Below are 15438 nucleotides of genomic sequence, written 5' to 3'. Positions count from 1 at the left end.
GTTCCTCAGAAATGAATGACTGAAGAGCAAAAACTACATCTGCCTTTTATAGGGAGTTAAGACAGGGGGCTGAGGTGTCCCTCTACGCAGAGATAATTGGAAGGCCATGAAGCCTCTAAGCAAATGCAAATCATTGTATCACCTAGATCATGTCCATTCAAAAAGAGTCTATTGTGATTGCAGTAGGGAGGGAGAGGGTCTATGTATTATTGTCATCAGTTCTTTAGAATTGTTAATGTAAATGATACACAAGTTTTGAGAACTTTTCAGATGATCCAATCTTTCCACCATTATGCCCAAAACAGAAGCTTTTTTTCATCAAATATTTACTTGCATGTAGATTAATGATAAATGTGTATTCCACCAACGAGTAGTTTATTTCAATGTACATTTACTTTTTACTACAATAACTAAATTTTGTTATACCTGTATTGAGAGTACTGTGTCCTGTTGTGACAGTTGTGTTATCTATGATGAGAATAAATATAGACTATACGTATAATATACACAGACAATACATGCATTGCTTCTGGGAACAGGCAAGATAAGAGACGTTCAAGAGGTATACACAAGCACTAGGCATAAATGTAATGTACAGCTTGTAAAACATAAACACATACAGTATAGTAGATTCATAACCAGTGAGTGATGAGAGTATAATATATATATATATATATATATATTCTACTCTATATATGATATATAGATTCTACTCTATATATGATATATAGATTCTATTCTATATATGATATACAGATTCTAACCTTGTATGCATACCTCAGATATGCTAATATGGCTCAGTATGATTATGGCTGGGATGTACTAAGCGGTGGTACATCTGGCCACTTTTTGGGTATAATACCGGTGTTAATTACGCCGGTATTTACTTATAAATTTGATTCAAATTGCAAAGGGCAGCTCTCCGATAAGAGCGGTCCTTTGGGATAGCCAGATGCTAGAGGGACTTTCGGGTGTATTACCCAGAAGTCCCTCTGTGCATGCGCAGAACGTCGCACTGGGAGGGATCAGATTGGATCCCTCTCAGAGGAAACCTGATAAGAAGCCCATAGGCTTCTAATGGATGGCGTTACCCACCGGGTCCAGGCTCTGCAATGTATCACATTCTGGAGGTTGGTATATATGGAAATGCCACCAAATCTCCGTAAACAGCATTTTCTCAGTTTTGGCCACATTTTCATGCTTAGTACATCCCTCCCTAACTCACAAATTAAATGATTTTTATGGCCAAGGAAACCTCTGTATGAATATTTTGATGCAGTTGACCTAGATCACAGAATGTTTTTTTTATCAAAAAGAAATGTTACTTCATCCATCTGTGATGTACAGAAAGTTACATAACAGAGATATTTTACAGAAATAGCAAAACCAGCAGATGTATTGATTTGTGGCAGAAAGTTCATAAAAATTAATAATTATTCTGCCCCTTACTCTCTGTCAGGGCCATAATTATGGGTGAGCAGTGCCACAACTGAGGGTGCAAGGCCAAGGGGATGGCACCATTGCTGCCCCATGGTATCTGTATTTGGCTTGCAGGGTGCCTGGAGCTGCACCTGGCGGATCTGGTGGAGAGATGCCCTACACAACCTTAGGCTGTGCTGGGGGCTTCCTGGTCCCAGTGGTGGCCCCCTCTTCCTTTCATCATGACATCACATTTGGGGGGCAGGGATGACCCATGCTGTATTAAGATGATTATTTTGTTAGACCCTTGTATCTATAATGGGTGCAGGGTACACAAACCCCTGGGTCCAGGGGGGCTCACACCACACACCCTGCACCCATATAATTATACTTATCTCTCCGGAGTCCTGCATAGGCGCTGCTGACAAAAATCACCTGGAAAATGGTGCGGCAGCCATTTTTCTAGTGATCTGCACATACGCAGTAGAGATGTCTCTGGAAACATAGCATGGGCGCCATGTTCCCAGACACCTGCACATGCGCTGTAAACCCTGGCACAAAGCCTGAGTGTACTGCTCTGCCGGGATGGAGGGGACCCGCACACTGGCTGCATGTGTGCCCCCTCCTCTCTTAAACCACCCCTACTTTTACACACTGGCATACATTAATAAAATTAATCATAATAATATAATACTTTTCTCCTAGTAGGACCCAGTGATTTACATTTTAAAAAAAGCAACATACTGTACAAAATTATCTTATGTATTAATAGACAATCCCAAAAGCTAAACTCTCTTCTCTGTTAAGGGGATTATTCTGCTGGTCCTTTATCCCCTGGCACCAAACACAAATGTTATTACCATCTTTTATCATCGTGTTAGAGAAAGCATGGGAATGGGTGATCCTCTGTGTAAGTGCAAATCATTGTATCACCTAGATGGTGCCCATTCATGCAGACGCTATTGTGTACACAGGAGGTGAGAACGGGTCACAATGGATGGCAGGGTGGGTCTATACATCATTAGCATTAGTTACTGTAAATAATACACAAGTTTTGAGACATTTCCACCACCCACCGTTATGCCCAAAACAGAAGCTACTTTCATAAAACATTTACTTGTACATAGATTTTAGGTTAATAAGGATTTATGCATTACAGATAAATGTGCATTCCACCAACAAGTTGTTGATTTTAATGTATATTTATTGGTCTACTACAAAATGTATCCAATATCTATTGAAAGTACTGTATTCTGTCTTAGCTACAATGAGAGTCATTACATGCATAGTACTGTGGGAACAGGTAAGATGAGAGGTTTCGGACCAAAGTATTGGAGAGTTACAAAAATTACACACAAATAAGGCAGCATTTCAGGCGATACCCCGAGAGTCACCTTATTCATACATACTCATCCAGTAACAACCAAATAGATGGGTATTACCTTAAAATGGCGCTATATAGGCCCATTTTCAATTAGATGGGAAAGGTCAGAAAGGTTTTGCCTGTCCGACTTTTCGCCTACATCACCGGTTACAGATGCGAAAAACTTTTTTGTGCACGTCCCAGCTTTTCGTTTCACGAAAACAGAAAGCTGTAAATGCGGAACAGGCGAAAAGCACTGTCAGAAATAGGGTAATCAGTGTGTACCCCCAAAAAAGATGCACTAACATTGGGGATCAATGTAGATGTGTCCCAATAGCCCAACTAAAACTGTCTAGGTTTCTGAAGTCGTTTAAAATCCTTGTTTTTAGCGTCTTTATAAAAGTGGGGAAGAATGGCATTAAGCAGTATTTTTTGCAGAAAATAAGTAGTCCAGTCATATTTGGGGTACCTGAAAATGGGTGCTAGCATATTTTAAAGTCCCTAAAGTGAAGTTTTACAAAACGGGAAAAACGCACCTGTGCCATGCACCTGCAATCCTAAAAACACCTGACCCATTCTTGCAGACCCCCAAGAAGTCTATTTTGCCAGTTTTTATACTTGTCCCCCCACATTTAACTTTTTTGCCCCCAAAATGAAAGTACCTTTTTGGGGTGTTTTTTTTTCCTCCATAATTGGCCTTTGGGGGGCTGTGTCATGAGTTCTGAGTGGTTTCCCCATGTTTGCACCCTATAATAAGATTTTGTACTACTTTTCACCTGCTATTCTTTGGAGAAACTTTTTCGCCTATTACATTGCATGGACTTTCCGCATACGCAAAATCCGTCTGGAATTGAATTTGGAGAAAAAGCGACAATCGGCAAAACTTTTTCGCAGGTTATGGCTTTTCGCATCTAATTGAATACGGGCCATAGTTGCAACTCAGTGTAACAGAACAGTATATAAATAGCCCATTACATGTGAGAAAGCAATGGATACGAATAGAACCAATAAATGGTGCTGTGTATTATGGGTAAATGGAAGAAGAATCAAAAGTAACTTCTGAGTATTATAGCAAAGAATCTCTAAATTAGAAGACACTATGGGCGGAATTCAATTGTTTTCGCGTCCCGCATCTCCCGTCTAAAGTGACAGGAGATCGCGGGCCGCTATTCAATTGTGCCAGCTTTTCACGCTGATCGCACCCAAAGTGGTCGGGTTTAGCCGCATAAAGCAGCTAAACCCGACCAAAGTGCTGGGCGCGATCACTTAAAGTGATGTTTGGGCGCCCAAACATGTCACTTTTCGCACATTTCAGCTCTCATCCCCCAGAGGCTGCGAGCTGAAATGTAGCGCGTGGCAGCTGATCGTGCCCGACAGGAGCAAGAATAGAATAGCTCCGTCGGGCGTGATAGGGGCTGAAAAGAATTGAATTTCGCCCAATGTTGCAATATGTCCAGGGAACAACTAGTGCAAATCAATGTGGTGGTAGATGAGATCCTTTTGTCCAAGGTTGTACAATGTTTTATTGCCACAAAGTGATAAAGTTACAATACATAGATATTTCAGACATCTTATTAAATATAGAATTAGGGGATATATAAATGCTGGGGGGACACCTGGTGGGAGGGAGGAGGGGGAGCAGGAGAGTGAGATCGATTCTCGGAGACCTGCGCTGCCCAATTCACCAGCATAAAACTCTATTGGCAATAGGAATTTCTTCTTCATGATATATCTGCCTCTTAGTGTTCCATTTATCATTAAACATTTGCATCATATTTCCGAAAATAAACTTTATTGGGGGATATCCACAAATATTTAGTATCACCCAGATGTATTATGGAGGGACCGTAGCAGGATAGACATGAATAGAGAGAGGCTATGGGGGATGCCATGCTGGCAGATTAATTCCGGCCTCCGCAACTAATGCCATGTAAAGATGGCGTTGTGCTGCTGTAGCCTATGGGCTATACGTCGCAAAACTAGCCGGGAGAGGGTTCTGGAGGAGCCTACCCTGCCAATGACCGCAGCACATACATGGTCTGCAGACCACACACATATGCAGGAGTCCTGGCACAGGGGCGAAGAGAGCGCTGACGCGGTCACATCACTCCCAGCACATCACAGGGATGGGCCCCTGGCCCTCCATGTGCTTTTCATATATCTCGGTGCTATAATCGCATTCTGCATTGTGATGATGGGCGCTATTATCCAGCCCAGATCGCATGGAGTATGTGATCAATGATAAATGGGCCTCTAAAGGTGCATACACACACAATGAGTTTTTTTAATGATTATCAATAACAATATAATTTATCATTCAATCTTTGAAAAAATCATTCACTATATGAGTTAAAACGATGAATGATTATCGTTCATGCGCGTTCACGTTTGTAGTTCAGTCAGACTGACCAACTCAATGATTTTCAGTAAGGGAATATGCAAAAATCATTTGTAGTTCAAAAAAATCGTTCATTACATTTAGTAAATGAACGATTTTAGTAAACAATTTTCGTTAATGTTTACCTTGAAAAAAATAAATGAAAATCGTTTACTAAAATCGTTCATTTACTAAATCGTTGTGTGTGTGTGTGCAGCTTCAGAGATAATGTAAATCAGCGATGAATTACATTAAATCTAGACCAACATGTCTGTCCCAGTAATAGAGAAGCAGTCACTTTCTCTAAGAGCGTTATCTGATGTCTAACCATCAAATAGCATTATACTCCCAGGATAGCTCCATTCTCTGTTCTAATCAGTTCAGTCATTTGTATAAAGGAACATTTTACCTAGCCCTGGGGTGTATCCCCTCATTACTTAGATTTAATTAGTCCTACTTTGTCCAGCAATAGGCCCCTACTGATAAGATACTACCATGCCTGAAGGTTAAGGTGGCTACACACAAGTTGAGTTATAGAATTATTGGTCTATTTGGTCACATATACCTGGATCACTTGTGGCTCCAATGCGGCCTGTCAGCAAACGCTCACCACACCACACGCACAGCCTGACAGCAGTTATCTTTCCATCATCCCGGGAAAAATTATCCTATTAATTTCAGAAAATCATTATTGGGGGATAGACTGTATTTGTAATACACACACCCTGCAATGTCACCCAGTTATTCAATACCTGTATGCAAAATGACAGCAAGTGGGCACCTGTAGCCTTCAGCAGGTATGATACACGGGGTGGTCATACGGAGTTGTCAGCTGGACACCAGTTTCCAAAAATGTCCAAAAGCTTGTTATACATTTTATTCATTTGATTTAATGTTAGAATTAAAAGTAACTGCTGTGTTTAGAGCACATAAGTCAAGAAGTTTTCAAGCCTTGACAGAAATTAAAGTCATTGTCCAGGCAACGCTACTAGTGTATTTAGCGCAAATATGAAGTGCAGCGTGGTGAGGTGGCTGGCTCGTGGGTGTGTGTAGGACATGGGCCCAAATGTAATGGACTGAAATTTAGGTTCATCAGCGAGATTTCGTGAATGTATCCAGTAGATATAAAGCAGCAATTTGTTCTAAGGCAAAACCAGGTTGGTTAGTCATTGTTATACCACTAATTATACCACATCTCTTATTTCTTCATTTTCAGAGACACATTATAGAGTTGAGGCTATTAATGCTGCATGTCATACTTACCAATTCTATCTTATATAGTGATAATCTCCCTGACTCCTTGAAAAGTCTAGCAATCGCCCTGAGACCGGGCACAGCGCAGAGGAAACAATGGGGAGAAGACTAAGGAAGATAGGTGATCAAGAAAATGGCCTCCGTTCTCCAGCACACTAACGCATACTTGCCTACACTCCCAGAAGTCACGGGAGGCTCCTGATTTTTCGGGAAGCCCCCCCCCATAATTGTAAACAGATCTCCCGCATCCTGCCCACTTCCTAGTGAAGCGGGCAGGATTGGGAGAGTTAATGGGCAATTTGCAGGTCCACAAGAAGGGTTGGAGCTAAACAGCACAATTTGTGCCATTTACATCACCCATCCGGCCCCAGCTCCCGAACTGAGCTGCTCCCAGAAAGGATGCATACAAATTAGATATGTTTGCAGTAACGGCTAGGGAATATCAGTGGTGTAACTATAAATATTGCTCCCCTCCCCCCCGGCCATAAAACAAACACACCCATAGATGATGTTCAAGGTGTGTAGTTCCATGACACAGTAATGTCCCTTATGACACAATAAGTATTGTCCCTTATAACACATTATGCCACACTGTAATGCCCTTACACATGGCATAAAATAATGCCACGTATAACACATGACACACAGCAATACCCTTATAAGAAATTATGACACACGGTGCCCCTTATACAGTGCCCCCTGTAGCAGTGCCCATTATGCAGGCCCCCCTGTAGCAGTATCCATTATGCAGGGCCCCTTATAGCAGTGTCCCTTACGCAATGCCCCCTGTAGATGTGCCCATATACCGTGTCCCCTGTAGCTGAGCCCAAATGCCATGTCCCCTGTAGCTGAGCCCATATATGCCAAGCCCCCTGTAGCTGAGCCCATATATGCCAAGCTCCCTATAGCTGAGCCCATATGTCGTGTCCCCTGTAGTTGAGCCCCCACCCACACCCGTGTACCTCAGTCTGGTGATGCGGCCACGGCGTCTGTAAGCATGCTGCTCCTCTTCGGCTTCTTCTTCTTTCAGGCAGCCAGGCACATAGAGAGCGTGTGTGGTCCAATGCTGCGGTGGCGGAGCTGGCCTGACAGACACTAGAGGTCCAGTAGGACCTCTAGCATCTGTCTCCACCTAGGCTGCAGCCATTTATGGAGGGAAATTTTCAACAGATTTCTAATAGCTGCATGATTGTGTCCTCAAGGAAGTGTGATGACTTACAAAAGATGTGTGACAAACTGCAAGAACCAATTTCTAGCTCAGGGCCCCATTTATCAACAATATATAACCCCTTTAGCGAGTGCTAATGGATTTATGTCATCCTTTCTTCATTTCATCGCTCTCGCCATCTTTACGGTCTCCTTTGCTGGCAATGGGGACTCAGCGCTGTCTCTCCAGTAAAGCCTTCCAGGCACTGCCGGGTCCCCACCGGGTTAAAGTGTCATGAACATGCGCAGACAGACCGTCACACATGTGCATTACACAGAAGCCCGTCGCTGACAGCGGTGAGTGGAGGACCTCGCCGGAGGGGTAAGTATTGATGAACACTAGTGGCTGGTAATAAGCTTTGTTGTTACATTGGGGCCCTCAGTGTGTAGTTTATGTGCTGCAGTCACAATGTCCCTGAGATGCTTTTTCAAAAGTAGGAAAGTATGTTACACATATAACAGACAGATTGGCAGGGTAAGTGCACGAGTCATTAATGCTGTCTTTTTATTGTGGTCCTTTATATCTAAACTAATGAATGGACAGGCGGAACTTGCAGTTACCGTATACACTTTATAATCTTGAAAAAAATAATATTCCAATATATATTGGGTAAAATATGTGTAAGCTAAATACCGTCTGTAACTTAGTACAGAAGTGATCCTCTGCCAGCTCAGATCTATTTATTAGAAAGTGGTGATAGGGCTGGTAATAGAAAACCCGTCCCGTTTTTTAAAATCTTTTGTAAAAGAGAATTTGCAAACGCTATTTTACTCTATTACCACTTTTGGCATTTTGCCACGATGTGGGCAGGGCCTAATGACACCAGAGCCCCGCCCCCTAAAGTTGCGAGCTGCCTCTCCTCTCCAGGTTTCTCCCAGTGAGGGGATAAAAAAAAAGTAGGTACGTATATATGCGGAATATGCCAGCGCTATATGAATAATGATTAATAAATCTAAACTAGTGGGAGGCGACCTCCAAATAATCAGTATGACAGTATAGGAGAAGGAGAGTGTAGTGCTGCACTTATACTAAACTCTACTTTTACTGATCGCCGGAACGAGGCTATCGGAGCCCCTGTCCTAATGACTCAATAATAATACATTCAAGCGAATGAGGATTCCTTATTGCCGTATATTGTGGCAATAAGAAACCATTAATAATCAGGAACACACTTCAAGCAAATAATAAATAGGCCCCTTAATCTGCACAGTTCATAATATAGGGAATAATGATACATGAGTGTGTACAAGGATTGTTTTTGTTTTTAATCATTCTCTATATATATATTTTTCTTTTTAGCACCCTGTACCTGTCACAACCTATGCAGTTCCTGTTTCCTGCCTGGGGTGTAGCTCTCTGCTCTGGTGCTTCTAGCACACTCAGCTAATTCAACAAACTCCTGATATACAGACCAGGGTGTACTAGACACCCCAGAGCAGAGAGAGACACCCCAGACAGGAAAGAGGAACTGCCTGGGCTGTGACAGGTGTAGGGTGCTAGAAGGAACACTAGAACTGTCTGATGACTTGCAAAATAAAGACCTGCTAACTAAACACTTTACTGATAAAGAATGTAGAGGATAAGAATGGGACAGAGGACCCAGGACTTGCAGATAATGAAGATCCTTGGCCGTTACTACCATAGGTACAATGGATGCTATGGGGCCCAGAGCTGACGGGGGCCCATCTTCCTTGTCACAGTTACATGTGTTATACACATTTTACACCATTGGGTGGTACATAGGGGCCCTTACACACTTTTATTATGGGGCCTTCAAATACCTAGATACACTCCTGCCTCTGACATTAGACTGTAAGCTTACATACTTTTATCAAAATAAGAACTAATAAATCACACTTTTATTTTGTTGGGTTTTTATTTCTTGAGTAATTTAAGACCATTTTGCTACTAGCTCTTAATTATATTTTCAACCTATTGTAATGTTATTTCTTATAAAGGAAGATATTTCAAAGCTGTCCTGGGGATTTATTGATTGTGATTCACAGTCTGAGTTATAGTTAGCAAACACTTATGCTGACCACTCACCTACTGTACAGATGCTCTTTCCAACCAGCCAACTATTTGCCATAAAAATCTGGTAACGTATAGGAGGGAATGACAATCTGATGTTTGCTCCCAAACACAGGACAACGGATGAAAATAGTTAAATCCATTTGACTTAAGCAATTTGCCTGAATGACTGTTTTCTCAGACAGTGTGTGAGTGCGGGCAAAGCTATAATATACATATATATATATATATATATATATATATATATACATGCATAGTATGTCTGTACAGTAAGAGACCAGTATTATACGTGAATTATAGGGAATGCTGAGACATCTCACCCATATGTGTGTATACACAAATATTTGTTCAGATCACTATAATACTACTTAATAAAAATACAAATGATGACATTTTTAGAAAAGTGATAAATATATTAGAAAGAAAACAATTGTTATATTTATTATAGTATATGAAGTGACGGTTCTCATCTACATGTCCTGGGCTGGATACTTCGGACTGTGCTCACTGCTGATGCTGGCCACGAGACCTACAGGGAGGAAGAGAAGACAGTCTTGAGTTAGGAGTTACAGCCAGGGAGAGACAGCCTAGCTGGAGAGATCACACAGAGAGAGAGGGATATTATCTATAGTCAGATGTCACAGAGACCTATGGAGAACCTGAACCAGATGTTATAGAGAGAGGATGTTACTTGTTAAAGTAAATAGACTTTAAAATAGAGAGATGACAGCAGAGAGAGAGATTGTCTAAAGTCTGATGTCACATGGGGAGGAAGATAGTGAAATATGTGAAAGAGATAGAGGCAGTCTTGAAATGGTTAACAGTGGAGGATTTATAATTTGTTTTATTTATTTATTTTTTGTAAATAAGTTGTTAGGATCATAAACCAAGCTGTGTGATAATCGGTTACCATATATCTCAGCCACAATGGTATAATCATTTCCCACCATCCACTGACTATAGTATTACAATAAACAGAACAGAATGGACAAATCTCACCCATTTGGTTGTTCTGTTCCAGGCTCGCCATCACTCTGGTGCCTCTATGGCAGAAGAATTCTACTTCTTGCTCTCTCCAGTCACTGAGGACTGGCTCTTGTCTGGGTCATCAGCAATGGTCTTGAGCCATCCCAAGTGTTTCCTTAGTCCCAGCTGCTAGCGTCCTTGCAGTTTGATTTGGTGTCTGTGAAACAATCTCCAAAATCATTCGCGTGGCAAATTGTAGGGTAAATAGTCACATCCACATTTCAAATTAACAGCAGATAATATGCTTAGACTAGTATTAGCGTGCATTCGCTTTTAAATCGTTTTTTCCCCTAGTGGAAGTCCATCTACCACCATCTTTTAAATTGATACGGTCAGGCAATCTCTACCTCTGAGCCAAGGTGAAGGCTGCTGTTGTCCGTCCAGAGCATCAAGGTTGAGGTGCTGGAATTAGAAACCGTTTCCTCTGAGGTGTAGCTAACAATGATATATTCCTGATCACTGAGGTTTTCCACGATAATATATTCCTCTTCTGCCTCTATTATGATGACATGGCCCTCATAGTCTCTCATTTCAAGGTCTTCTTCTTCAACCACAACCTCTATGGTTTCCTGAGGAATTTCCTCAACTGCCCATTGAAAGTCAAGATGATTGTGGACAACACTGACTGGATTCCGGATGGTATGATGTTTGGAGAGCAGAACGTGGAACAAGTCCCGAGCCTTCCTACTGAATTTCTGCCAGCATGTTGGAGGTGGAATATGCTGTACGGTACTTTGCCAGGAAATGAACTCCTGTAATACTGGATCTTCAGCCACAGCCCTTTTCCATGGATAGTTTCCAGTGAATGCCACAAAGAGAAGCACACCGGGGGCCCAGACATCAATGCTAGCATCCAAGAGTAGGAACTCACCTTGTTTCAAGTCACAGAGTTCCGGTGACATGTAAGGTATGATGGGTGACATGGATGGAACGAGGGTACCTGCCAGCTGAGTTAATCCAAAATCACTCAGCTTAATATGGTAGCATTCTTTGTCCATTAGTAGCACATTATCTGGTTTCAGGTCCCTGTGCACCAGTGCTTTGCTGTGCATGTATTCTAGAGCCCCGGTCAGCTGTACCGCACAACTTTTAACAATCTCTTCCGGAATACCAACCTGAAAATAGAGTAAATAATTTTAGAGGTATATATGGCAGGGAAAACACATTTTACGGACTACTTTATGAAATAATTAGTTGGTAAATATTATGAATCGTTAATATGGTCTGAAATAGCCTTTTACTGCTTTATGGGGTGTTAGCTTGCAGAGTTCCTTCCAAATGAATGTCACTGGTTGTCAGTAGCCTTAAAGTCTAAATCATCATAGGTTGTAGTAGACAGTTGTAAAGTTATGTCAGGATGAAAACTATAGGAAAAGGTATAAATGGAGATGCGTTGCGCTTAAGTTAATTCACTGGGGCATTGGTACGGGAGCTGCTACGATTTATGGAATCACCACCTCCTTTTTCAGATATATAGTACAGAGATAAAATAATCTAGTGCTTACCTTTTTATGTAGTGTGGTTATGATTATGGTTATGGTTTATGTGCAAATAAAGAATACAATGATGTAACTATGATGTAACTATCTTATGTATTGTGGTATGGTTCTATTTTATATTGTTTGTATACAATGAAGTTGATGATGTGTCTATCTGGCGTACCCCCTACAAGGTATGTGTATTTTACCACTATTTATAAATGTCCTGGGCTGGATACTTCGGACTGTGCTCGCTGCTGATTCTGGTCACGAGACCTACAGGGAGGAAGAAAAGACAGTCTTGAGTTAGGAGTTACAGCCAGGGACAGATGGCCTAGCTGGAGGGATCACACAGAGAGAGAGGGAGATTATCTATAGTCAGATGTCACAGAGAGCTATGGAGAACCTGAACCAGATGTTCTAGAGAGAGGATGCCATTTGTTAAAGTAAATAGACTTTAAAATAGAGAGATGAGAGCAGAGAGAGAGAGAGAGATTGTCTAAAGTCTGATGTCACATGGGGAGGAAGAGAGTGAAATATGTGAAAGAGACAGAGGCAGTCTTGAAATGGTTAACAGTGGAGGACTTATAATTTGTTTTTTTTATTTATTTTTTTGTAAATAAGTTGTTAGGATCATAAACCAAGCTGTGTGATAATCAGTTACCATATATCTCAGCCACAATGGAATAATCATGTCCCACCATCCACTGACTATAGTATTACAATAAACAGAACAGAATGGACAAATCTCACCCATTTGGTTGTTCTGTTCCTGGCTCACCATCACTCCGTTGTCTCTTTGGAAGAAGAATCCTACTTCTTGCTCTCTCCAGTCACTGAGGGCTGGCTCTGGTCTGGTTCATCAGCAATGGTCTTGAGCAATGCCAAGTGTTTCCTTAGTCCCAGCTGCTGGCGTCCTTGCAGTTTGATTTGGTGACTGTGAAACAATCTCCAAAATCATTGGCATAGCAAATTGGAGGGTAAATAGTCACATCCACAATTCAAATTAACAGCAGATAATATGCTTAGACTAGTAATAGCGTGCATTCGCTTTTAAATCGTTTTTTCCCCTAGTGGAAGTCCATCTACCACCATATCTTAAATTGATACAGTCAGGCAATCTCTACCTCTGAGCCAAGGTGAAGGCTGCTGTTGTCCGTCCAGAGCATCAAGGTTGAGGTGCTGGAATTAGAAACAATTTCCTCTGAGGTGTAGCTAACAATTATATATTCCTGATCACTGAGGTTTTCCACGATAATATATTCCTCCTCTGCCTCTATTATGATGATATGGCCCTCATAGTCTCTCATTTCAAGGTCTTCTTCTTCAATCACAACCTCTATGGTTTCCTGGGGAATTTCCTCAACTGCCCATTGAAAGTCAAGGTGATTGTGGACAACACCGACTGGATTCCGGATGGTGGGATCTTTGGAGAGCAGAACGTGGAACAAGTCCCGAGCCTTCCTACTGAATTTCTGCCAGCATGATGGAGGTGGAATATGCTGTACGGCACTTTGCCAGGAAATGAACTCCTGGTATACTGGATCTTCAGCCACAGCCCTTTTCCATGGATAGTTTCCAGTGAATGCCACAAAGAGAAGCACACCGAGGGCCCAGACATCAATGCTAGCATCCAAGATTAGGAACTCGCCTTGTTTCAAGTCACAGAGTTCCGGTGACATGTAAGGTATGATGGGTGACATGAATGGAACGAGGGTACCTGCCAGCTGAGTTAATCCAAAATCACTCAGCTTAATGTGGTAGCATTCTTTGTCCATTAGTAGCACATTATCTGGTTTCAGGTCCCTGTGCACCAGTGCTTTGCTGTGCATGTATTCTAGAGCTCTGGTCAGCTGTACCGCACAACGTTTCACCATCTCTTCTGGAATACCAACCTGAAATAGAGTAAATGTAATTTTAGAGATATATATGGCAGGTAAAACACATTTTATGGACTTCTTCATGAAATATTTAGTTGGTAAATATTATGAATCGTTAATATGGTCTGAAATAGCCTTTTACGGCTTTATGGGGTGTTGGCTTGCAGGTGGTAAGTTATGTTAGGAGGAAAACTACAGGAAAAGATAGTGACTTTGAATTTAGTCTTCATCCTCATATTACAAGTATAATAAACCAATTTATACCCAACCATGACCATATTATTTAATGTTTTTAAAACTTGTTAAACGATATGTACTCCTGAATATTTATTGTTTCATATTTTGACACGTATGAGTTACCCTGATACAAGTTTAATAGTGGGTGTTATTTATTATGCAACACTCAATTCTCACATTAAAATATAAATACAATTTTCAGTTTGCGTTTTACTTACACCGCGCTGTATGAGGGAATGGAGGGATCCGGCGGGCGCCAGCTCCTGGATTAGAACGTAATGGTCAGTAGAATTAATGAAGGTGGGCTGAGTAGAGATGATCCCTTCGTAGCTGGAGAGGTAGATGGACACGCAGAGCTCATGGAAGAAAGCCGTCTGTGGGGATCGTCCCTTACTGACTAGCTTTAGGGCCACCGTTTTACCTAAATAGAAAAAAAAAAGTACAATTGAGACAAATCTTTTGTAAATGACATCTAACTCCCATAAAACAACGTAACCGGTCTATAACCATTTTTATAAGCACCCCCAATCCACACACTTTTCCTGCATTTGTGGAAGCCATCTCTTAGCAGCAGCAGTGGATATAGGTGTCAGGCCACCCTTGGGCGCAATATTAGGTGGCCACCCCCTCCCACCTTGGATTCTGTCAAGGCTGTACCCCCTCTAGCTAACTATTTTTATTGCCTTTTATGGGCTCCAGGACTGCACATGTGCCTGTCCTAGAGACTCCCTCTGATGCATCATGGGGATGTCCAAATAACTTCTGTTTTGCCCCCAGCTTGTGGCATCCCTAGACACGTGGGATGCTCAGCACTGCCTAGCAGTAGATTTTGTAGACACATTCTCATCATTTTCCCTACTATCTAATCCAAAAAAGTCACATCTATACTAACACTTGCAACGGAAAGTTACTGATCAAAAAAGGTAGTAACACTTCTAAAGACAAACACATTAAGCAGTAGCCACTTATTAAATATATTATGGGACAAACTTGATCAGTAAAACTTTCTAGAACTGCCAATTTATGGCTATGGGGTTTTACCTGTTGTTCTCTCACGAGCCATCACAACTTCACCATAAGTCCCTTGGCCCAGATACTTCAAAACGTAAAAGTCATCTTCCACGGCCCTCTGGATCTGAAAATCCTGAGTGGCTTCCATCTTAATC

General features: G+C 41.6%; 3 protein-coding genes across 4 annotated transcripts in view; 1 reads left to right on the top strand and 2 right to left on the bottom strand.

Annotated features, from left to right (window-relative positions):
- Positions 1–15438, top strand: part of EVA1A (eva-1 homolog A, regulator of programmed cell death) — a 477272-nt gene that overhangs the window by 173102 nt on the left and 288732 nt on the right. The window lies entirely within an intron of this gene.
- On the bottom strand, positions 11010–11804 carry LOC148534185 (serine/threonine-protein kinase SBK1-like; the record flags this gene model as incomplete). Its single annotated transcript, XM_088467184.1, has 1 exon — positions 11010–11804. A coding segment is annotated over one exon (795 nt), but the record flags the coding sequence as incomplete, so codon positions are not given.
- On the bottom strand, positions 13268–15431 carry LOC148534184 (serine/threonine-protein kinase SBK1-like). Its single transcript, XM_088467183.1, has 3 exons — positions 15314–15431; positions 14491–14693; positions 13268–14050 (listed from the first exon to the last, which is right to left on the bottom strand). The coding sequence occupies exons 1-3, from the start codon at positions 15429–15431 to the stop codon at positions 13268–13270; spliced, it is 1104 nt and encodes a 367-aa protein (XP_088323309.1).

This window comes from Taudactylus pleione, unplaced genomic scaffold (genome assembly GCF_031769625.1).
Source record: "Taudactylus pleione unplaced genomic scaffold, aTauple2 ptg000070l, whole genome shotgun sequence".
Classification (NCBI taxonomy): Eukaryota; Metazoa; Chordata; class Amphibia; order Anura; family Myobatrachidae; genus Taudactylus; species Taudactylus pleione.
This window is presented reverse-complemented; position numbering and strand designations above follow the sequence as displayed.

Excerpts from the sequence above, each read along its gene's own strand:
- LOC148534184 (XM_088467183.1), bottom strand. The coding sequence starts at position 15,431 with ATGGAAGCCACTCAGGATTTTCAGATCCAGAGGGCCGTGGAAGATGAC. Across the intron at positions 14,694-15,313 it reads GGCTCGTGAGAGAACAACAG|GTAAAACGGTGGCCCTAAAG; the intron begins GTAAAACCCCAT and ends TTTTCTATTTAG. Across the intron at positions 14,051-14,490 it reads ATTCCCTCATACAGCGCGGT|GTTGGTATTCCAGAAGAGAT; the intron begins GTAAGTAAAACG and ends ACTCTATTTCAG.